The sequence below is a fragment of the Glandiceps talaboti genome, chromosome 9, assembly GCF_964340395.1.
Source record: "Glandiceps talaboti chromosome 9, keGlaTala1.1, whole genome shotgun sequence".
NCBI classification, from domain to species: domain Eukaryota; kingdom Metazoa; phylum Hemichordata; class Enteropneusta; family Spengelidae; genus Glandiceps; species Glandiceps talaboti.
Window position 1 is genome coordinate 6,254,554 of NC_135557.1, and position 26,219 is coordinate 6,280,772.

At 37.3% G+C, this 26,219-nt stretch overlaps 1 protein-coding gene across 4 annotated transcripts; it reads right to left on the reverse strand.

Moving 5' to 3' along the window:
• Window positions 1–1,650: 1,650 nt before the first annotated feature.
• LOC144440177 (uncharacterized) lies at window positions 1,651–11,746 on the reverse strand. 4 transcript variants are annotated; one of them, XM_078129464.1, is made up of 11 exons: window positions 11,586–11,746; window positions 9,938–10,216; window positions 9,123–9,359; window positions 8,475–8,623; window positions 7,770–7,916; window positions 5,939–7,415; window positions 5,544–5,669; window positions 5,249–5,404; window positions 4,316–4,609; window positions 3,996–4,127; window positions 1,651–3,022 (listed from the first exon to the last, which is right to left on the reverse strand). In XM_078129464.1, exons 1-11 carry the CDS (start codon window positions 11,617–11,619, stop codon window positions 2,991–2,993), a joined length of 3,063 nt encoding a protein of 1,020 aa, XP_077985590.1. In that variant the 5' UTR covers window positions 11,620–11,746; the 3' UTR covers window positions 1,651–2,990. The 4 variants fall into 4 exon arrangements, with proteins under 4 accessions (XP_077985590.1, XP_077985589.1, XP_077985591.1 ...); XM_078129463.1 differs by having other exon boundaries at window positions 11,582–11,746; XM_078129465.1 differs by lacking the exon at window positions 11,586–11,746 and adding an exon at window positions 10,355–10,402.
• Window positions 11,747–26,219: the final 14,473 nt, after the last annotated feature.

Below are 26,219 nucleotides of genomic sequence, written 5' to 3' on the forward strand. Positions count from 1 at the left end.
ATACTATTTAATTATCAATTGATTAGTTTTCAAAGGATAATTAGTTTACAGCTCACAACTGTACAGAATAAATGGAAACAATATACACAAAACCCCTGATAAAGACAAATTAAAAAAAAGATGGCTACACAAATATACAAATACACCTTAATTAGCATCGATTTAACAAACTGGGGCTGACGGGACAAAACTCTTTATGTATCGAACTTTGTGACATTTAAGTCAACCGATTTTTAGACCAGATGAGAGAATACCACATTTGTATTAAGTGGATGTTTATCATGAACAGCAATCACACATGCCTTGCGCTGTATTGCACGATAAGTAAGATCGGAGAGAGTAGGAGTAGACAGGCCAACGATCTTAGCAATTTGTTTCCATTGACGACAGAGAACAGAGGGTAATGACAGATGTTACAATAAGTTATGAGATATTCAATAATGCTACGATAGAGTAATAGAAGCAGTCTAGCATCTATATTGTAAAGCGTTTGTGCTATACCGCAACATCATCGATAATGATTACTACGGACGTCACCAGGAAAAGGTGCCGGGCAAGAGGCCACCCGCATCTCAACCTTTTTTGAAATTTTTTCTGTCAAACCTAGTAAGGTTTGAAGTAAGGGAAGAAGATTCAGAAAGAGACTGTAGTCTGTCTGTCTATCTGACTAGAAATCTTTGTCTCAGATATTGGAAAGCCTTCCTGGTGTTCATATATCTGAACTCATTAACTGAAATGACCGTGTATTTCTTAGAAGAACAGCCATCATGTCCTGATATAAATGGCGGTTAAATTTACATTCTATCACAGACTCAATACATTTTTGTCTTCTGCTACCTAGTTTAAACAGTTGGAATAAACTTCATCTTCAGTGGTAGCAGAAATATAAACGAATCATAATTATCGAAACGTCTCAGTAGGTCTGACCATATGCAATAAAAGATTATTGTACTTAATAGCTTACCGTCCATGCCGATCTCTTCACGTAGTTCCGCCATATTCTTTCTTTTGGAGCACGAAGGCGAAGTCCACAATGTACATCCAGGTCACACAGGCAAAGTTTAGATCACACACGGAAATTCCCCAATATTCCGTTATTTGCTTGGGAAAATTCGATAGTCGCCATTAATGTATGCAATACGGCTTTGTGTAAGTCATGTTATGAACATGAATATTCATGAACCGTGAGCCATGAAGTACATAAACAGTGCGAGTAATATATTCAAAATGGCCTCCCATGAATATTTAATGATAGGTGTCTTATGTACAGAAATGTTTTCACCAACTGTTTGTTAGTAAACATTTGCACATGATTGGATGTCTTTACATATCTTAAACTGGTTGAAGGTAAACCCTCCAAAGTAATGTGATGGTGTCCCACTAGGCCTACACAAATTATTATGTGTTTTGATCCGGTTACCCAACCCCACCTAGCTTTTCACTGCGTAAAACGGTCGTGGTTTGCGACGATGTTTTTTTACGTAATCGAGAAAAAATTATAAAATTGGAAAAAAAGTCCCACAAGCGGAAAATAACATCAACTTAAAAAATAAAAAATAAAACTGTTCTTTCAATCCGTAATGGCTGTACATCTAATAGGAAGAAATAAACAACATAGAGACCATTTGGAAAAAAAATGGAAAACCTGAACTTAGACACTCACACATGAAAAACAATATAATAAAACATTAAAAATAAAAAATCTATCTACCCCACCTATTGTAAAATTAAGCGTAATCGAAACCACGCAGTTCGTTTTATTAGGCCTAATCAATAATCATTTGTAGTTTTGTTTTTTAATGTACAAATTACACAAATTTCAACTCATTTCATCTCATTAATAACACAACTATTTTGTATGGATTGGTATAGTACCTGACACGTTGAAAATTGAAATAGGTAGACCACAAACCGATTCAATTATTTGTTTAATAAATTCCTTGATTATAACAATAGTGTTTCGATCAGTATTTGCAACTTAACACACATTGTTGTCAACCACAGCCTCTTTTACGGCACCGTCCAAAACGCACCACATTCAATTGCTTCAGCACATATATATGCTCTGACTTGCGTGAATGCTTAACACGATATTGTGCACATTGGGGTGGAACTCCTTTTTCATTTTCTGCTTCCTGCCAGACCATTTTGGCCTTGAGGACCAAAAGTTCGTGTATATGTTCTATAAGTTTATATTTTACGATTAATAGTGGTTTTGAAAAGCATAGAAAACAAATCATCAAATTTTCAAATGAGGTGTCAATAAGTTTATCTTACAACCATAGCTTATTGAAAGATACCAAATCAAAAGACTCTACACATATTGACCAGGTTTCAAGGATTGGGGTTTCTTCTACTCTTTTCTTTTCTATTTTCTTGTGTACGATGTACTTGAACATTGGAATAACTTAAGTGTCTGAATAAGCAGCGCCAAACTATAAATAAACAGTCTATCAAGACAATTATTGGTTCCATCCTGTTGTAAGACAATCTCATGGCTTATATTAAAAAATATACACCACATAGCATAAAACATTACAATAATAAAACAATCTTGTATCAGGTTTGGTGTTACTAAAAACTTTCATTACTTCAGACTAACAATGGATAGCAACGACATTTGATTTACTTCAATGTATTACACAGTAGATAGACAGCTAGTAGTTGGATATATATGTAATATGTAAAAGTATCAGGTTGAAATACGGAATTATGTAAGACAAAGCTTAAAACCAAACTGTATCACTGTGTTTGACAACATATCTCGGTAAATAGTTTATTTTGTAAAGTAACAAAATACCAGTACATTTGACTACAGGTCTACATGTACATTTACCAATTGATCCTGTATTCTAAAAAACCTACATATTCTATATTGTACATGATAGTTTACCCCGGTGTATTCAGAGAGTTTAATTTCTCGCGGTTTTTTGTCTTGTTAGTCCGAATTCAGTTGTAGTACTGTATCCTGTCGGACTGTATTATACAGATTATAACCATTTTGTGTCTTCAAACTCGTAAACTACAGAAGGAAAGAGAGAGAAAGAGAGTAGAAACCAAAAATTAGGTTACACCATTATAGTTGAAAACGTATACATAACAGATAGATGGTCTCCTATTAAAGTAAAAACTGGATTCTGCAAGACAAATGGACCTTGGTGATGCACATATTACAGAATTGGATTCATAAAATAGTATACCGGTTAGGTAAATAACAGATCAATGAATCATGTTATATTATACTAAAACAGGCCTTTAATTACGAATTAATTAAAGATGAACGCATCACGTACCGCTTCAAAATGAAATAGTTTAAATTAATGGTGTTTCTTGAAAAATAAACGAAATTATGTGACTTGAAATCATGAAATGACCCTCCAGGATCCTGTGTTAATGAGATTACCTTAAATGAAATTCCCCTCCATGGCTGATTACTGTTGTCACCTACTTTAATATCTTATCTCAATGTTAACATTAATAGCTCGCGTAGAGGCTCAGTGATTAGTACGCATGTGCATCCTATATACTATGTGACTTTTTGTGGTGGTTTTGCCCAAGGATGCATTGCGGTGCAATGACTACGCATGCGCGTTGTATATACTATGCACATATTCCACGTGGAGGGTGCCATGTACGATATCATCATGAGGCACCTGGTCACAAACGAAGTTACCCTGCTTTGCCTAGTTATGATATTAGTTCGCGTAGCAGCCGCAAATCGGCCGTGTAATGGCTAAATAACTAGTACGCATGCGCAACCTAGAAACTAAGCAATGTTTTTTTTTTTCGGTTTTACCTAAGGATGCATTGTGGCACAATGAGTACATATGAGCATTCTATATACTTTTTGCGTTCGCCATGCAGAGGACACAAGCTACAAAATCATCATTAGGCACCTGGTCACAAATGATTCTACCCTGCGCAAGCTTATGGGCTTTGCCTAGTTATGATATAATGATTAAGTTACAACTGGTATATTTATGTAAATGACTCACCATCAACTCTAGGCATGGCCTCTGATTCTTGAAGTTTTTTCCTCAGATATTCAAACTGAATTCTATCTTCATACATCTTAGACTTCTCTCCTTCACCCTTGTGACGGTAAAGTGCAGCCAGGTTATAAACTCCTGGGAAGGAATCCATGATAATGTGTTGTTATTTAGTGCTTGGTTCAGTCAGTGTCTGTTTCTCTGTCTGTCTATCTGTCTGTCTGTCTCTCTTTCTCTCTTTCTCTCCTTGTCTCTCTCTCATGTTATGGGTTGATTATTAACTATACATGTAAGTATTTGAGTATTTAATATCTAGTTTTTCTTACCTAGCTGAACTGAATCGTTAGATTCCTGTAATATATTTCCCATCGTTTCCAATGCTTTCAATAATAGCTCTTCAGCCATGTCAATGTACTGTTGTTGTTCATCACTTCTTAGAAGATAATTTCTCGCCAAATTAGTCTGGACTATTGCATGATTAACATAACCATTCACATATCGTCCTTCTGCTGCTCCGTTTGCCATGTGCCTTTCTCGTAGATCAATTGACTGTGTGAAGTATCCATGAGCCTTATCGTACTCCCCAGTTTCTTGATAAAATCTACCAAGATGGTGTAAAGCTGAAATTAGACGACATTAATGTTCAATGTACTTTATTAAGCAAAAGCACATGTAAGTCTTTTAGAATGATAGCACATTTTTGTTCGTTTACACTTGTTGTTATTGTCACATCCTTTCCACAACACATGTCCATGCATGGTGTTATAAAGTCGGTTTGACAAAAACGGTGATACTGATCGATGGAACAGATCGTATTCGGTAATAGCCGATTTAACCTATGCCCAAGTCATGAATATACCATTCATAATCGAAAAAAAGAAAGAAAGACAAAGCTCGCATAGTTCTGATTCATAATCAGGTATTCTTCAGAATTTATGCCGGCAATGAGTCCTAGCATAATCTAATTTCACAAACTGTCGTCAAACATTAAATCGGATAATAATGTTACATGTCTTCGTTATTGTGGTATGCATGGTTATCATGTGTGTGTGTGTGGGAGGGGTTTCCCATATAATTAAAAAAAAAAAGATTCAAAAATGGTAATTTGAACCTAAAGTGCGAGTCACATCAGCATGTAAGCACTGCAATCAGCAAGATGGTACATTTTACACGTCATTGTGTCTATCTGTGTGTGTGTTTTTGTGTTATGTGTGTGTGTGTGTCTGTGTTATGTAGTACATTCGAATACCAAATCTTACCAGTAGCGATACTGATATGGTCTTTACCATCTGGTGGTGTGTGTTTCTGCTGTCTTTCTAATGCTTCTAGCAACCAGCTTTTCACCTTGCAACGACTTTCATCTTTTTCCATGCATGTCTTGTTATCCATTCGAACTCTTGCGAGACCGAGAAGGGCTGGAAACAACGTTGTTATGAAAGTTAAATGGTAATAGGCACATTGGTATTTTTGCAAAGGTTAATGAAGTTCAATTTCGATGAGGAGTTAGGTTAAATTGCAATAAACAAAGATTAAATTTGCTAAAATAATCCTTACTGTATGCAATCTTAATGTTGTCATCACTGTCAGCCTTCCTGTACAAGTCCTGTGCTTCAACCAGACACTGTTCAGCTTTTTCAAAACATCCAAGTTCATTGTTAACCATGGCAAGATAACGAAGACCTGTAAAATTAAAGAAATTAGATCAGTGAATATTAATATGTACAACAGAAAGCAAATTTAAATAATGAACTCCAACATGGAATTAAACAATCACGTGAATCGATTCACTGACACAAATTCTTTCTATACACTAGGGCTTTCAATTATCTTTAATAGCTAAAGAAGGACAAAAACCTCAAACCTCAGCAATTTAATGATCTCTTGGTAAGTATTCAGCATTTTATTTGTATATATAGAATGCATATGACACAGTAATTAATAACACATACCATCAGCTAAATATTCTTTGTTCAAAGGTTTCCTCATTCTACATATTCGCACCATTAGTCTGTACAGCAATCTTGCATCATAGGCACGGTCAAGTCTACGTAGATAAGCACCAACAGCTGTAAAGAGGCAATTTGTGTTCTCCAATGCAGCGATGTCTTCATGACTGAGAGTTTCAATCTGTGTTGCTAGGGCTTGGGTATGCATTGCTATGATTGAATGACGATCTCTCATATTGTCGTTGTACAACCCATCAAAGTTGTCTGAAATGACTTCATCGAGATTCGGAAACAAGCCCTGGAGAATTCTCATGATGTTGTTGACACTTCTGACCTTCTCATCACGATGGGTTATTAGGCGTAGGAACACCACTTGTTGAACTAGATGGTGGATAACAAACGTACCAAACTGAGATAGGTCGTGCTCGGGGGTGTCTTGCCGGGAGTGACCAACGACCGTTGTAACAAATGAGAATTGGTTGAGCAGGCGAATAAGCTCACGGACTTTTCTGCAATGTTCAGCTTCAGATTGTTTCGATTCATCTTCACCAACATTGTCTCCCAGAAGAAATTTCTTCAAAGAACAATGATTCAAAAACTTGGCACCAGCAGTAAAGAGTGATGTATTAATAGTAGAAGACAAACAGGAACATAGCTGTAGAAATTCTCTTGCTTCTTCATTGCAACATATCTTACTGTAATTCAGCCTCCATGTTGTCAGAAAGTTGTCCTTACTAGGATCCAGCATGAATGCAAACGTTTCTCTACTCGTTTCTTCTCGAGCATCGATGAACACCTCTACATCGGATTCATCCATGGCAACAGGCTGGGATCTCAGCTCTTCCTCTGTAATCGACTTTAATCTTAACGTGTCACATCCCACTTTTTCTCTCAGACCAGCAACATATTTAGTGTCGATGTTGTTGCTTTCTAACCAGTCTTCTAAAGGATCGGATTCGTCAGAATGGTGAAAGATATCAATTCTACACTCCATGTACTGAGCTTTATACTCGTTGAAGCTGAGACCGAATTCGTTGATATAATCCCTGGCTTGACGTAGAGCTAGCGGGAGACCATGGAGAGCACTGACTCCACCAAGCCAGGTCACAGCTTCAAATTCCTCTTTGTTGCGGAGTTTCAATTCTTCTAGTTTGTTCAAAGCATCTTCCATGGTTAAGTGATTTGTAGGAATGGATTCTTTTGCACGAATTAAGTACAATGCTGAATCGTCACGTGTGAGGTGAGGAACGGGAGTATTAATGACGTCATACCATCTATCCCACTTTGTACACACTCTGGATGTTATTACAATATGGCCATTGAATAATTTAGGTTTCTCAGGAAATAGATTCTTTATCAAACGCGGCTCATCGGCATCGTCGATAAAAAGCAGCCAGTCGGAATGGTTTCTAAGCCAGTTAAGGGCACGTTGTCTGATGTGCCGTGGATTTGCGTCGTCTTCTAAATTAATGTTTGCTTCCTGGGTGTTAAAAATTTCAAACAGAGACAAAATAAACGACCCTCATAACAAAATAGAAAAATGCCATCTGGCGCTGGCGGTCAAATGTATAGTAACAAAATGCATAGATATTTGCACTGCGACTTCAAGAATACATTTTGTTGCGGGTAAAAGCGTTCAATACTCGCTATGTAACACTAGATAAACGGATGGACTGACCGGCCCATTTATTTAGTAACAAATATTAACTGGAAATACAAAAACTCATATGAAGTAATATAATGCACATTCCTGCTAAAATGTACTGAAGTACAACCAAACAATATGTAAATGTCAATGAAATGATATCAATGAATTGTGAGAAATTTTTCATACCTGAAGCATTTTCCTTAGTCCAAAATCTAGAAAACTCTTCGACTGTCCACTGAGATGAAAAACCCCTCCTGAGTACTCTTTCCATTTGTCGAATACATAATGTGATGCAATTTCTGTTTTACCACTTCCTCCAAGACCCTGTAGAATCTTAAAATAATTAACACAAATACATTGTTATGGTGAGTTTGTTTTAGAAAGTCACATTTGTCAGTTTTGCCTAAAACTGTAGGTGGAAGACATCATAAACAAGAACAAGTACACCTACCATCTTCACGACAAACATTATAAAAGTTTCATTCGCTTCATGACAGTCAGGAGACCTAAATTCATTTACGAGTGAATGTTCAACATGTATGACTAATTAAAGAAAGGTGTCACTGAATGGCTTTGCACACACAAACAGGGAGATCTAGTCACACAGAGACATATCCCGACACACCGAAATATGGACAGACAGAAAGACAGACAGACAGACAGACGGACAGACAGACAGACAGACAGACATACAATCCAAGGTGTTTGAAATGGACGTTATAATCAGCGAAAATATTTTTAAAATGTCAAAAAATTAAATCCAAAATTGATCAGCAGATGTTACTTACAGACAGGCACTGACAGACATGATAGCGATTACGTGGGTTTATTATGAAGAGAGAGATATTGACACCATAATAAATACTTGTTTCAAAATCAAATTTGACATACCTCCACTAGAAGTGGCCATTGTTCTGGGTTCTTGTTCTTATGTTTTGTATAGTGTATTCCTATTTCTTCTAACACCTTGTGTTGTGCTTTTCCGGTAAACATATCACTTGGACTTCTCAATTCATGCAAAACATTGGGAAGCTTCAACCCTGGAAGAATAGTTTATATGTGTTAACATAATCATAATGTATTGAGAGAGAGAGAGAGAGAGAGAGAGAGAGAGAGAGAGAGAGAGAGAGAGAGAGAGAGAGAGAGAGAGAGAGAGAGAGAGAGAGAGAGACAGACAGAGAGAGAGACAGACAGACAGACAGACAGACAGACAGACAGACATAGAACGACGCGAGTGAGTGAGTGAGTGAGTGAGTGAGTGAGTGAGAGACAGAGACAGAGAGAGAGACAGACAGACAGACAGACAGACAGAGAGACAGACAGACAGACAGAGAGACAGAGAGACAGACAGAACGAGTGAGTGAGTGAGTGAGTGAGTGAGTGAGTGAGTGAGAGAGAGAGAGAGAGAGAGAGAGAGAGAGAGAGAGAGAGAGAGAGAGAGAGAGAGAGAGAGAGAGAGAGAGAGAGAGAGAGAGGGATGATTGGATGTTGATTTTGTTTTATTTTTTTTTTTAGCTGTTTGAATATATAAATCCATACCTTGCACACGGTCCGTGGTCTGTGGAGTTGTAGCACTGAAAGGAATACATTCTGATTGGTCAGCAGATTTGGCTTGATTTTTAACATCATCTTTAGATTCAACTCTAGATTGGTCTTGAGATTGGTGTGACTGTTGCAGTTCTTGATGATTGCCTGATGAAAGATCACTGCCTTGTAGGATGGCCTGTCTATTTGTTCCCACCCCTTCTTCTCCACTTTCCTCTCTTGGATAAGAATCTTCACAAATTAACAGAAAGGTTGACAGTGAAATTAAGAGATGAAACAGAAAGTGCCCACATTTGTATTTAGAATACGTTTTCTGAGACGTGACAATAAACAACATATCGCCGGAGTAGAACAGGCATTATAGAGGGCATTGGAAACTACATACCTACATACCTACATACATACATACATACATACGTACATACGTACATACATACATACGTACGTACGTACAATACATACATACATACATACATACATACATACATACATACATACATACATTACGTACGTACGTACGTACGTACATACATACATACATACATACATACGTGCACACATACATACATACATACATACATACATACATACATACATACATACGTACATACATGCATGCATACGTACATACATACATACATACATACGTACGTACGTACGTGCGTACGTGCGTGCGTGCATGCATACATACATACATACATACATACGCATTTATGAACACGGTGACACACAAAGGCACTCACAGACATACGTACGTACGCACACGCATGCATGCATACACAGAGTTTTCAAACAAGTTTCGTACTCACATGATTTTTTGAATTCCTCAGCAACTCTACGTAATCCGACATGTTCTAAAGCTCTGACAAAGTCTAGATATGGAGCCTTTGAAGTCGTCTTTTCCAACCATCTCCTAACAATCTGACAATTAATTTCACCGAATCCACTATCTTTATAGTAATATTCGATGCTTTCTAAGTCACTGCTAGTTAGGTCAAGATATCGCCCAAACTGTCTGTAATTCCTTTGTGATAAATGTTTAATACTGACGAGGTAGGTTTCTGGTATTTTGTCATAACTCATACGTCCTGAAAAAAAAGAGTAGTTAAACTCTGGTTAGTGTAAGTTATTTGATGAATGTAAATGTAGTAATAAATGTATATCTCTGACGTAAAACACAATTGTCAGTATGATACAGTAATGTTACTATATTTTATCGCTGGTACCTCCGTCCACCACTTAGTAAAATTGCCCTCCCTCTCCCCTTACAACCCATGTTCAATTAACATGCTCACAGCAAGCTCTAGACATTTCTTTTTAAATACGTTAGTCACCTTAATCGCAGACGTCATGCCAAAATTTAGAACTTTCTCATTTGATGTGATGAGGGCATCCGGTATGTCACATATATGTCACATGTACCATATTAACGCAGTTAACGTTGGCGACATGGCCAGACGTAAACGATACTAGTCATTGTGAATAATTCATGTCCAGGGATATCAGGTTTTTTGTTATTGTGTATGAACGCGTGTCGATCACGACAAAGCTAATTTGTCAACCATGACGTGAGCACCCCGAAAATATGTGAAAAAATCGCTGGATTAAAGCAAAACACAATATACAAGATTAAGTTCAAGGACTTATGACAGACTTGGTAAGAGAAATAGGGCTTAGGGGCGATTGGTTGGTTTCATCCAAGTATTCTGTCGATCCGACATACAAAATAAACACACTTTGGCAGACTTTCAAGAACCGGTCAACCGTTGCATAATTTCTATACACAGGTACCTGCCAAGCCTTGGGACAGATTTAGTCTACCTCCTATTAGCATAACACATAGTGGCATGTTGCAAGGGGAAAAAACGCTATGTAAACACCATAGAGTAAATACAGCTTGGTAAAGATTGCGATTATTACTTCAAAGGTAACTCAGCAAGGGGCGCCTACGTCAGATAAAAATGACTGAAAACAACCCGTGGAAACAACCTTGTTCAAAATATGGGGTCAAAAATCGTACATGCATTCAAAGAGGTGGGTCAAACCTGTACATAATGTTTTAAAAATCAACACTCAAAAGTCTACACGAGTCGAAATGGGGGGGGGGGGGTCAAAACCGCGGTACGTACGGATATACCATTTCTATTGGAGTACCCCCCCCCCCCGGCTTGTATCCCAAAATAGCACTATATACGTAATTGTACATACGTGCATGACTTCATTATTCACAAACAAGATGTTTCAAATTAAAGGAGAAAGGGTGTACTTTTGTTAATCATGCAGAAAAAAAACAGTGGAATAAATATGTGTACAAAAGTGAATTTATCGTCTTGTGGTTCTTAATAATCTAATTTACACAGCAAACGTAGAAACACCAAAATGACCTTAGTCTGATTAGTCGGATGTGTTCGATGTAGCTACGAGTCAGCCAAACACAATCAGTTGTCACCAACCTACCTTCCCCTCGACTGTCTTCCGGTTTTTCTGCCATCGTGTTTCTATTTTGGAACACACGGGGAAATTCCAAAACATAAAGGGAAAGTCGGAACACGGAAAATCCCTAAAACCAGCGTCAGTTTCTTGATATATACCACTACTCTACGACAAGGTCAAACCAATTTATGCACAGTCTAGGGCTGTGAGTGAATATTCATGATTCACCATTAGATCCGGGGTCAACGTATACCGAGGGCATTAACCCATTCACCATTATTACATGTGGACTCAGAACACTAAAAGACTGACTGCGGGCGTACCGGGATCTGATGTGCAGGGCTTGATACGCTAGATTTCCCCAATACATAGGGCATAGACCACACGGACTCCCATAACCGTGACAAAGAAAAAACAAAGATTTAAACTGAATGCCTCCCGTAAGGGAATCACTAATTATACAAATAATTCATTGAACTAAAAAATATGGTAACAGGCTTTGTTTTTGAACAAGCGTGCTTTCTTAGGTTAATGTATGTGCCAAGTTATACGGAATTTGAAGAGTGCATGATACTGATTAATTACTGAATATTATTCATTACTCAAAATACTCATTAAAGGAAAAAGTTGTAGCAACAAACTTCATAGCACAGGTGCGTATTATTATGATTGATATATGTACCATATTATACGAAATTTGAAGCTTGCATTTTAACTTATAGCCTAGTTACCTAATAATAATTAATTATGTATGCAAATTTCTCATAAAAGTGTAAGCTATATCAACAAATTTATAGGATATATCCGCTTTGTTATGGTTAACGTATGTACTAAATTATATTGAAATTCAAGTATGCATTCTTATGATATATCCTAATTACCGAAACTATCAATAATGCAAATTAGTTATGAACACTGCACTGTAATGGTACATCAACAAACTTTATAGGGCGTATAAACTTTGTTATGGTTAATGTATGAAGTAAATTATATTGAAATTGAAGTATGCAGTCTTAAGATATAGCCCAATTACCAAAAATCATTAATTATGCAAATTATTCATTAACACTGTAAGGTACATAAACAAACTTGATAGGACGTGTGTTTTCTTATGGTTAATGTATGTACTAAATTATATTGAAATTGATGTTTGCAGTCTTAAGATATTGCTTAATTAGTTGATTTCATTGACATGCAAATTGCCCTAATTAACATGAACAGATCTCGCCGAAAAAGCTAATCAGGTCCAGCCATTACCCCAAACATAATAGGTACTAAATTTCATTATAATTGAGCCAGCCGTTTTTAAGAAAATGGTGAAACAGACAGACAGACAGACAGACAGATACACACACACACACAGATATCCCCTTTTAATACCTCATGTACGCTTACGGGAGATAATAAAAAAGCATAACCAAATATATGCATGAGTAACGCATTTTAAATACAAGTAATGGCATAACCTTACTGAACGAGTTGTCTATCTTACTTATACTACAGCGTGATTGGCTCAAACGGATTTTTTGAATCTTTTTTTATCCAAAAGTGGAATTTTTGGCTACAAATGTTGCAAGTGCCCCGGTTCGTTTGTGCGCCTTTTTCTTCTAGACACCCCCCCCCCCCAGTTCCGTTGACATCATTCTGTAACACATCATGACAAACGAATGTATTGTTTTTTGAAACATGGATTCAGACGAAGCTTCATTCGATCAACTAGATTCACTACGAAAAGAATTACTGTGCAATCAATCAAACGACAAATTTTTAACACCATTGTCCAATTCGCAGTTTAAGAAGAGCCTGGACGAGAAAATACGACAGTGAACACACAAAGCAACAAACTGGACCGCATCGCTTTACACCGAGTCGAAGTCATGGCGGGAACTCCAGATTGACACGTTGACGGACACATTACCCAGTTGCATCTTTATAGTCAGCGGCTGCTGTAAAAAAAATGACGATTTTATTCGATTTGTAATTGTTCAAATTGAAAATGTGTTCCCATAAATATGTATTTGCAATATTTGGGCGAGAATACACTGTAGTTAAAATGTTTCAAACTGTTGTGTTATTTGTTGCATGCAAATTTACTGCTGAGAGTGTATTTGTTTCATGCAAATTTAGAATTCTTTTTTGTTTTAGTAATATAGGTCACACCTCTAAGAAAGAGTGGGTTATATGGCTCCATATAGCCCGTCGAAATGAAGGCCTCTGATTGGCAAGTCGTCTAGCCGTAGTATAAACGCACATGGCGGATGGTAGACTGTCGACAGTCTTTCGTACGTATTTGCTACGTTTCATATAAAACTAAGTCATCCATTCGCACCGTAGCACTGAATACTGATGCGTCCTGATAGGAACTGCGAGTGCCGGAGGCACGAGTTCATCTAGCTCTAGTTCATCTAGCATTGCTCCGGATCGGAGCGAGGCGACGACTTTAATTTTAGATAAAACGTAGCAAAAAAGGCACGTCGACAGTCCAGGCGGATGGAGGAGAACATATGCTCGAATTAAGCCAAAACGTCAGCGCATATAGTTCACCACTGGTTTCATCGTCTAACATTAGCCATGGTGATCATGACTCAGAGATTTAACACATGGGTATCACACCGAAGTTGTACAACCACTGAGGCATCCAATGAAGAATTTAACGAAATGGCGGAGGGTAGTAGAAAATATGCCCATCGACGTCAGAATCCTGAACGGAAACGTGGATGAGCATACCTTCATTACTGGAATCGTCGTCGAGCAGTGGTACAGACGTGAAGTTGAAATTTGCCAGATGGGTATCACGTTATCGAAGTTGTACATCCACCATGGAAACATCCAACGACGAATCTAAGGAAATACGAGTTGCCCCAACAGGTTACATCCCGTCGAATGCAGTCCGTATCAGGATCGAAAGATCGCTGGCGCGTCAGACCGTGAGTGCTTTGCACATGACAGAACACTTTTTTCCCATGGCCAACAGGAGTGCTAGCGCTGTCAATGATTAAGATGGATATAGTATGTCCTGTGATAAAGTGGTTGTTAGATGGAGTGAGCGTTAAGACGCAAAACGGGTACACTCTGGTAGTTAAATCTGCACCGTCGCTGTACCTGAGGGTGGAAAGAAATTAATATTTAACGAACTCAGAGGTGAGGATGTCTGCTCTGAAAATATGCAATTTATTTAGGGAGCCTTCAGTAATTACAAGTGGGGGGAGGGCGAATAAGGTGCCACTGTTAGCACAACTGAACTAGGGTTCATTACATTCATTAGTACTGTCGCAGTTTTCGGACAAGGTCATGTTATTCCACGATTGCTATAAAAACTGCAAAATAGTAACACCAATCATTGCTGCTTAGACATTTTCCTTGGGGTCTTTTTCAACGGGGTTTAAAGTCAGAAATAATTTTGCGGATTACGTAGTCCCCGAATTTATAACCCTACATCGATGAATTCATAATCGGACGCGAACTTCCGAGCTGATTTTGATTTTAAATTAAATATTGGGCAAACACATTGGTATTATGGCATTTTAAGTCGATTGTTTTTGCAAAGGAATTATCATCAATACTGTTATACTACCGAATTCGACCCCAGGATTCGATCACAGTTTATGGCACTGATTGGCAGTCTATGTCTTGGGCGCGCAAGTCTATACTGCCCGATATTGTAACATATGCCTTTTCACATGACTTTGCTGGAGCGAAAAAACACTGACAACTACATGTATATGGCAATATTGTTACATACGGCAACTTTGTAGTCGCCGGTATATAGTGCTCTCAAAACCGATACCATAAAATTAGTGTTGAACCAAAGTTTTAGTATCGCCTGTTCTGTCATACAAGTTATTGAGCATGACAGGGCTCGAAATTCGTTTTTTTTCTTGGTAGCCCAGTTGGGCTACCATCATTTAAATTTGGTAGCCCGAGAGCAGTGACTGGTAGCCCATATGCATGCATTCCTAAATTAATGGTGTTTGTGTATATGTGTAACTATATGATGTATTGAATTTGATGATTGATTGAATAACTTGAGAGGTCACGTTAACGCGTTATGTGTGTGTATTTCACGCCATCTTTGACATTGGGGACGCAATTTTTTGCATGTATGTGTCCTCTGGGGACGTGTCATAAAGAGGGGACATATGAGGCTTACTGTTAGCAAACAATGTAAGGTTATTATTGCAATGAATAGTAAGATATCCAGTCGGAGTTCTTACTTGTAACTATTAGCTAAATCTCTTGGTGCAGTGAGACCTGTAAAATCTGAATATGATTCAACGTATGGAAAACGTATAAACAGTTTCATAAGCCCCATGGCCATTTCCTGATGTGGAGACTACGTCTTTGGTCTTGGGTAGTTTAGAAACTATGTGCTGTTATCATTATCTATCCACGTGATTGGTTACTTATTAACACACGGGTTAGACAGGTTTTGTATCAATACATGACGGCCATTACAGCAAAGCCCCTTCCATTCATGGGCGAAGAGATAATCAAACAGAGCAGAGTCTAAGACCACATCGGCAGACAGTCCATGCTGAAAACTTCACTCAGATAAATTCAAACCATCACGTCACCATTTCATTCTCACTAAAACTTCAACTTTCTTTTGAGCTTTGCTACTACTACTAGATCAAATGCATTACGTGAATTTTACCATTCACCACTGCATGCTCTCTGTAGTTGCGTAAGCGTGGTTTACACACGGAATGTTTTAGGCATCGTTCAAGAATAAACGAATCTGTAGGACAGGTGTATACCAAGTTAACAGTTCTCATCAGCAGCATAAGATTTTATCAAACACCATTACAACTGTATCTCTGTCAAGTTGAAAGTTAAAGCTGTCATTCATGTGATGGAATTTAGTTACTGCAGTGCTGTACCGAGAGTGTACTGTACTCCGACTCTGAGAAGAGCCGAAACGGCCTGGGCCGGAGATCATATTTCCAGAGAATGATTACCATGGAAAATTGAAAGTACAGAAAGATAACATTAAATCGCTATACAGAATATTGTTGCATATAAATGTTTTGTTGTGACATTTTGGAAGTACAAGCTGTGTATACGATATACGGAAGAATGACGCGTACAGTGTACAAGTATTTCGTGTACATTTGATATACATGTAGTGTGGATGCAAATTTGGAAAAGACGCACTGATTTTAATGCTAATTTTGGCGAGAACACGTCCCACAGGACTGCGACCTCGGAGGCCCCCGGCCCGGGAAGGCGTCGGAGTCAGGCTGCCACAGTTTCATTCAAAACAATAGTAGCCCAACTGGGCTACCACTCACATAATTTGGTAGCCCAGAGACAAACATTGGTAGTCTGTGGACGTGGGACTACCGCGAATTTCGAGCCCTGCATGACAATATGACAGTTCCGAAGAAAAGAGTGAGAATCGTGGGACGAGTCGATATCTGTCCTAAAACAGAGTCTGTCTGAAAACTGCGACAGTGAGTGTAGTGCTAAATGCATTGTGTGGTGTCTGTCCGTCCGTCCGTCCGTCCGTCCGTCTGTCTGTCTGTCTGTCTGTCTGTCTGTCTGTCTGTCTGTCTGTCTGTCTGTCTGTCTGTCTGTCTGTCTGTGTGCGTGTCTGTCTGTCTGTCTGTCTGTCTGACTGACTGACTGGCTGTCTGTCTGTCTGTCTGTGTGTGTGTGTGTGTGTGTGTGTGTGTGTGTGTGTGTGTGTGTGTGTGTGAACAACTTAAACTCGAGCACCACTGATTGTTTTGATATTTGTTTGGGACTTTGGAAATTGTTCAAATCAATATGATCTTATCACCAATGTGCGATTTGGGTCAAATTGAATACATTCAAGAATCCATTACACGTACGTGGGTTTTGAAAGCTTCTTTCATTCTAACAGTGACACTGGTGTTATGTACAGAATCAACAAGAGGTGCACTTTGTGTGCCATATGGAACATCTACTTTACCATAGTGCTCAAACAGTACTTCTACTTTATCATTACTCCATTGTATTTTATTTCATTTTCAATGAAGGAAAGGGGTCGCATGCCAAGTACAGCAAACACTCAAACAATTACTACTTTCATCTTGAAATTTATTGTTTTCATGTTGGTGCTCATCTCATCAGAAAACAATTCCCTAATACCAGTTTGAAAGTGTATTTTCTTAATTTCAGTACAGTTCAGTAATTTATGACCCTGTAACGTGATTTTACCATTTCTAGTAGGTGAGGGATTGCCGAAAATCTTGCATGTGTCTGCCATCTTCCTTTTTCAGTTTTTCAATATCTGCTATGGCTAAATTTACAGCTGGCTGAACCATAGCAAGGTCAAGGTCTTGTTTTATAAACACTAATGATAATTGTGTAAGTACAGGAACTACATCTATTAGCATTATACATTTTTGCTACAAAGTCATACTGCTGGATATTTTGTAAGTATTCCTTTTGCCTTACTCTCTGAATTGCCTGTACTCTCAAAGTACACAATGAGTGTCTGTCATGTTCTGTATACGACAGACAATGCTGTATAAAATAAAAACCATGTGACATGAAAAATGTATTTTTTATTTTGGCCGTTCGCACAGCTGAATATTTGAAGCAATGATATATATTACTCAGTATTTCTTCATATTTGAATAAGTACCCAACCTTATCTGCTGCTTGTGCAGTGCACAAAGCCAAACAGTATGCTATGCAGTGAATATTAACAAGCCTTTGGTTATCTTTCAGTAGGAGTCTGGTAACACCACCAGCATTTCATGTCATCACACTGGCACCATCACTCCCGACACCTACCAATTTGTCTATTTCTATATTATCTTCCTCAAGTACTTTATTATTTATTTCTTGTGTTCTGGTTATTGCTTTGCCATCAGGTATTACAACTTTATTGTATTGGAGAGTTTCTGGTATGAAAGTGCCATTGTGAAGTAATCTTATGTATATATTAACTTTTTATTTTATTTTCAAAAGCTATACTGAAAAATGGAGTCTGCTGAATTTTAGCTTTCAAACTTGTGGACAGCACTTCTGCAATTGCATCCTGCATTTCCTCTGCAGCCACATGTATGTGATTCATATATATAGCATATCTACCGTGTTTTAGATGAGCAAGGGTTTCACAACCTTGTAAATGAAGTAAAGAAGTGTACTTTTAATTTAATGTTGCTATATTTTCTTTTGATAGCCAGTACGCATTCTGGAAAGCAGCAACAGCTGCTTTCAAATTTGCCAATTCTGTCTGTGTCATGTTTTGTTCTGCATTTAATGATGCTTGCTTGAAGTTGTGTTTGATTTTTAGCTTTAGTAAGCATTCTTTGTTTCCACACAGATATTGCAAAACATGCCATCATTACCTCCCGTAAGGGTACGGGAGGTATTAAAAGGGGAAGGTGTGTCTGTCTGTCTGTCTGTCTGTCTGTCTGTCTGTCTGTGTCATCATTTTCTAAAAATCGGGTGGCTCAATTGTAATGAAATTTGGGATATATAATCTTTAGGGTAATAGCTAGACCTGATTAGGTTTTGAGCCAGATCTGTTAATGTTTAATTAGAGAAATTTGCATAATAATGAAATCAGCTAATTACGCAATATCTTAAGACTGCATTCTTCAATTTCAATATAATTTAGTATATTCGTTAAACATAACAACATACATTTGTCCTATAAAATTCGTTGATGTATCTTACAGCGTTAATGAATGATTTGCATAATTAATTATTTTTGGTAATTAGGCTATATCTTAAGAATGCATACTTCAATTTCAATATAATTCAGTACACACGTTAACCTTAACAATCGCATGTGTCCTGTAAAGCTTGTTGATGTACCTTACAGTGTTAATGAATAATTTGCATAATTAATTATTCTTGGTAATTAGGCTATATCTTACGACTGCATACTTCAATTTCAATATAATTCAGTACATATGTTAACCATAACAAAGCGGATATGTCCTATAACATTTTTGATAAAGCTTACAGTTTTAATGAAAAATGTGCATAATTAATGATTATAGGTAATTAGGCTATATCTTATGACTGCATACTTCAATTTCAATACAATTCAGTACATACATTAACCATAACAAATTGTGTAGGTCCTATAATGTTAGTTGATATACCTTAGAGTGTTAATGAATAATTCGCAAAATTATTGATTTTCGGTATTTAGGCTATATCTTAAGACTGCATACTTCAATTTCAATACAATTTAGTACATATGTTAACCATAACAAAGCGGATATGTCCTATAAAACTTTTGATATAGCTTACAGTTTTAATGAAAAATTTGCATAATTAATGATTTTAGGTAACTAGGTTGTATCTTAAAAATGCAAGCTTCAAATTTCGTATAATATGATACATATATCAACCATAATAATACGCAACTCTCCTATGAAGTTTGTTGCTACAACTTTTACCTTTAATGAGTATTTTGAATAATGAACAATATTCAGTAATTACGCAGTATCATACACTCTTACATACATTAACCTAAGAAAGCACGCTTGTCCAAAAACAAAGCCTGTTACTATTGTTTTTTTTAATTTAATGAGTTATTTGCATAATTAGTGATTCCCTTACGGGGGCATTCAGTTTAAATCTGGTTTTTATATATCCGTAGGTTCAGTGATAAGCTTAATTCGATTTTTTTTCACCAGTGTACAAACAATTTAGGTTAGTTTTTTGTTCAGTGATAATTCGATTTTATTTCGATTTCAAGTTCTCACAGTTCCAAATATCAAAATTGTACATTTTTAGTCTCAATTATTACAGCAGATTTCACCAGTTCTTCCTAGTATTTTTTTCGGATTTTGCTGTATTTTTTGTATGATTTTTGATCCATTTACTAGTTTGTTCGTGTTATAGTTTTCAAACCATGCTTAGAATTAGTCAGAACGAACAGGCTAGGACGGTCTCTCCGTCAATGACAAAGGAGGCGATACGGGAACGAAACCTGAGGCGAGAACGTGACGGTAGTACACGCGGTCAGTTCGATTTTGTCGCCCCGACTCCAGAAGACAAAAAGAGTTTTCAGAAGAAAATGTCTAGTTTACGGTCACGCCTGAAAGAAGGAAGGGCTACTAACTGCGACGTGCTGTCAGAAGTCGTCAACTTTTATTTATCACAGCATGAACGTGAGACTGGTTCAGACCGACGGTAGTTTTGACGGCCCGATGTACCAAAGTTGCCCTGTCGAACGCACTGATGACGTTATGTACCTAACGACAACATTCAGCGTACAACACCTAGTGTCGACGGTAGAGAAGCACAGCAGATATTGCACTGATAGTTTATTATCTTAAAAAAATCCATTCTGAAACTAAGAACTCGAGATGTTACCATTTCCATTTCCAGACAATCGGTGCTAATCAACACAAATGGACTATTGTCATCACCACCAGGTGCGTGACTAACGACATAAAATTGTAATATACCCAGAAATAGTATGATTATTTTTTTGACATAATTTCAAACCTGGAATACATGTCCAAACAACTAACTACACGTAATTTTGAATCTGTTTTTGATATAGATTTTTGAACATTCGTATTTGGGACCTCAGATCGAAAAACAGAGCATGGCTTTACTGAGCTGTTAGGAGGCACTTTTTATTGTTACATTATTGCAACATTTTTGGCACTAGGCTCGAATAAACGAGGGGTCACAGGGAAGCGAACCCGACAACGTCTTCGTAAATATTACGTCACCGGGCACTACCTGCCACAATAAATCGATAACACATCCCATCCATAGAAAAACACTAGATTGAGTACGAGGTTATCACAACGAGTTATAATAAACAATGTCAGAATACTAGTTTAATCATATTTTTCATAAGTTTTCCAACTTCTATGTTTGTGAAGTTGCATCCTCCTGCTGTTTTAATTAAATTGTAGTTTCTTCAACCAGTGGATTTTATGGCGGAAATGTTACTAGGCAGGCTTCACGAGGCTGAGCAGCTATGATGGCGATACGAATTCGCATCAACGGGTAGGTTTTTGAATTGAAAACGCCTGTGTCAGTTGTACAACTAAACAACCTGCCTAGTAACAATTTCGACTATGTCCTGATACTCTCACTTCAAGTGGTGTTTTCTAAAATGAATAGGGGCTGCACTAAGTAGTATTTTGCAAGTAGCTTTGACCACCTCCACCCCCCCAAAAAAAAAAAAAACAAAAAAAAAAAACACATAAATAAATAAATAAATAAATAAATAAATAAATAAATAAATAAATAAATAAATAAATAAATAAATAAATAAATAAAGACAATTGATGTCGCACTGATATACCCAGTGACTAGTCAGTATTTTACTGTCTGTGACTTTGAACAAATGCGATTGTTTTAAAAGTTTTCATACACAACTAACCATTCTTAAATACTATTCCAAATACTAAATGACTGACTTTCATATTTGACATGTTACGAACCGAACATTTAGAGAAGTCAAACAGCACACAATTACATACTTTTCCCTAACATTTCCAGTCGAAACAACAAACGGTCAAACATGGGACACTACACAGCATTGCACTTATCAATTATCTCATTTAATTCAGTTGTAATGAAACAATAATTAAGCAATAACCCCCGCCGAAGGCGGGTATACACGAGATTTTGGTACACTTCGCGACATATAGTGCTATATGGAGCGAATTGTACCAAATTCGAGATACTAGCCTTCGGCGGGGGGGGGGGGGGGGGTTATTGCTATTATATTATATCAAAATAGGTGTCTATATTTCTTCTAAATGTGATTCTGTGGTTATTTATATGCCTGAAAAGGCGAATTCGCACGTACATAAAAAGATCGTCGGTAATAGATCGTCGGGAACGAGCATATTTTGATGAATGGACGACGTTCGTATCGCCCCCCCCCCCCCACACACACACACTGCATGAACACAAACCATACATTGCATTGTATTGCATTGACAAATTACTTTATTTACATCATATAATGCCTTACGAAAACGCGTTGAAAACTAGCAACAAAGAAAACGGGGCAAGAGGTCAAAGAAAGTAACAATTTTGTTTGGATATTTACATAAGAACAATACAATCTTGTACACTGCTAAAAATAGATGTCTCAGCGTTGAATCAGTTGAATCGGAGAAAGCTCGGGACAGTAAATCAGAGACGCGACGTTACACAGTCTACTTTTATTACTTTAATGGTTAACAAATTGAACATTGACAGAACCTGAAAATGTACAGATTTGAAATAATCCTGACGCACTTGACTGATGGTTAAAAGTTAAATTGGCGTTGCTTGATTCAACGAGAGCAGGACGCTGAGACGGCTCGTTGCATGGGAGAACTTGTACCTTATCAGCCATGGCCAATGATGTTGAAGTCACTGATCGACCGTTGCTTTCGATCGCATGGTCATCAGTGGAATTATTTGGACTACTGTAACCCAAACCCAGGATACCTGACATACCTTTACTCTGAGGAAGTGTTAACTTATTGGTATAAGAACGAACACTAGCTTCATTTTTGTTAGTACTATTCATATGCTAATTTGGGGGCCCATTTTACCACTGCCAGCCCATTTTACCACAGTTATTATCCAATCAGAATGGCACATAGTAGCATGATATAATATAATATACTATAAATATAAGATTTGAGAGTATATTACAGGATTAACTTATAATCTAACGTAGCTGAATAATTGTTCTACATAACGAAATTACTTAGTTCCCAGACATGACTTGCGACTTGAACTGTCGACTATCGTGACTTTCAGTGTTACTGGTAGAACACACACACTTTCACAGAGTACAGAGGCAAGGACGGCGAGTTCACGAGTTCACGAGTTCATTGAGTGTTGAAGGTGGCTACATGGGACAATGTTCTACTCAAGGTTCACCCATTGTACCGAACTGTCGCCGAAGTATTTCTCCATTTATTCGCAATGACGACCAACTTTAATTTGTAAGACATTTCTCAAGACAGCTAAGTGAAGACGGGCCTCCTTCGATGGAACCACTGGGAACATTTCTGGAACAAGCCATCGACTATCTCAACTCGCAGCACTTGTAGAACAGCCAACGTGGCATTGTAGTATCCGCTATTTAAAGACTATATTAATTTAACAGTACGTGTATACACGTGGTCATTAACATAATGCATACCAAATAAGGTAGGTGGTTTGAGAACCGACCAATAAAAACTGTTTATTGTCACACATGACGTTTGCACTGATATAGTAGTAATGTCATATGTTTAGGAGAAGAGGTATTCTCCTCGAATAGTAGAAAATTTGACAAATTACAGTTATCCAGGAGTAATTTCTTGGCAATAAAATAACAAATACATTTATCTAAGCATCTTGTTTTCCAAACCCACCCTTCTCACATCATGTGGTGTTTCCTAAAATGAACGAACCCACAGTTTATGTTGTGATTTTCAAAATAACTCCTCACTAAAATCAGCCCCTCCGCTGGTCAGTTAAAAATAACTGGCCTCTAATGACCGATGACATAGCAGAATTTATTAATGACTAGTCATTATTTTGCTGACCGTGATTTTAAATTAATTGACAGAAGAGTTTTCATTTGGCTTATTCTCAATCAACAACCAATACCAACTCTTCATTGACAGCGCTTTATTTTTTCTTGATTATTCTACAGGAAACTGTAATAGTTGTCTTTCTAATGTTAAACGTCTCAGAGTCTGGTACAGTCGATTAATACGATGTCACAGACTTTTTGTAAAGTAATAAAATAATTAAACATTATCACACATTCAGTATCAATTCAAATGCAATTTAAGAGAGCACGCGCACAGAACTCGCGCACTCTATCACGACCCGGCACACTTTGCCCAAATATGGCAAGTGGCACGCTCGCCAATATCCATTCGGTCAGCGATTTGGATTTCTTAATTTCTTCACTACTTTTATGTGTTTGCAAATCAAATGACATTTAACAGCCAACGTATGATATTATGCGATTCAAATGATGTTTTCCTGCCATTACAGTGGGTTTATTAGAAAACCTTCACGGCCCGGATATGGGATTTGTGGACCTCTGTAGTGCGACTTATGGACCCTTCTAAAGTCGGACACTTTTGTCCGCCAAATCCATATCCGGGCCGTAAAGATTACATAATCATAATCAAAACTCATGTCAGGATATAGATCACTGATTAACACTTAAATGTCAATACAATACATTGAATATCAAGGCCAAAGTCATACCAATATTCATTTTAATTCAATACACTTATGCTTAGCTACTGCATAAACATAGTTCCTATTCATCCATAATGGAACTGTAACAACATTAAAATCATAACTACGTATAGTATATGGACATATATAATCTCACCTCAGCAATAACTTCACACAAACTGATTACTGCACGTACGAGCAGCGAATATAACACAATCTAGGTGTATTGTTTTTGCTGAAATGAGTAAATTATCAAACGAAATACAAACTGTTATTGTTACAGAATAATTAAACAGCGGTCAGCTGATCAGTTATGGTTCAAATAATCTACTATTGTCATGGAGATAAAATCCAACGATTCATCATACGAATCGCAAATGATCACGAGTAAGCAATATGTCCATCGTATGTTTCTGTTTCGTGGGATCTTTTTTCTTTTAATTTCATGTCGGCATTTAAACTTCCTTATACAGCGATGATTTCGGTCGTGTGTCACTCAGTAGCGTGTAATTTTGTGGTCGTATTTCAAACGTTGAAATGTTCAGTCTATATTCAGTTCTGTCTAAAAGAGTTATGTCATGGTTTTACGTTCTTTATTTCATTCGTCGGCATACTGTGGATAGTCCACAAACGTACATATGTAATTTATTAGGCTTGGCGGTTTCCATTCCCAAAATATTGTGTGCAATATAATGTTCCGTCGTACAAATATCAGCGTACAAGTCTGGTTGTCCATCTTAATCAAGTCATTTGTGGGACAATTCTAAAGACATGAGGATCCCAACAAATATATAAAATAACATGACAATGTATAATGGCATTAATGATGGTTGTTCGAGCTGCTATACTCCACCAATGTCGGATTCTCACCAATGCGAACGTCGACACAACTATATAATACAATCTAAATAACTCCCGTACAGAGAGAACACACCAGCACTCAAGAATCGCTAGACAGACCGAGATGAATGGTTCTCAAGTTTAATTCCACTTCCTTTTGGCCTTTATTATCAAACTCTTACTTAAGAAAAGTGATTACATTACGTGGTTTTCTATTATTAGTAATTTAAGTCACAATGTCGTCTATGTGATTTGATACAAGTAAAAGATGACGTCATTGGGCTGCTTGTGATAATTAACTTGAGGTGAAATCGTCAAAATTCTAACGTATCGTGAACACCAAAACTACACGCTGTCATTAATCTATTCTGCCGATCACAACATATGTCAAAGTGAGAGGTGGAAAATACAGAAATGATAAATATTGAAATGTTGGTCTGTGATAGTAGTACCCTGTTCAGTGATAAATACAAATGTGTGTACTGCTGATAGAATATTGTGGTGTCACCTTGAACAAAAAGGAGTAAACTCAATTAGACTGAAATGCATCGGATGGCTCTTTCAATATTAATCTAATTTCAAGCTAGTCAGGATATATTGTGAACTCGTATGTTTCCTTTGAATAATTAATGTAGTAATTGAGTTGATTATTTTTCATTACAAACA

Bases quoted from the DNA above. Each gene is read 5' to 3' on its own strand.
- LOC144440177 (XM_078129463.1), bottom strand. From the start codon at position 11,660: ATGTTTTGGAATTTCCCCGTGTGTTCCAAAATAGAAACACGATGGCAG. The intron at 5,670-5,938 runs GTATGTGTTATT...TTAATTTTACAG, and splicing joins CAAAGAATATTTAGCTGATG to GTCTTCGTTATCTTGCCATG. The intron at 4,128-4,315 runs GTAAGAAAAACT...ATTCCTTCCCAG, and splicing joins TAACGATTCAGTTCAGCTAG to GAGTTTATAACCTGGCTGCA.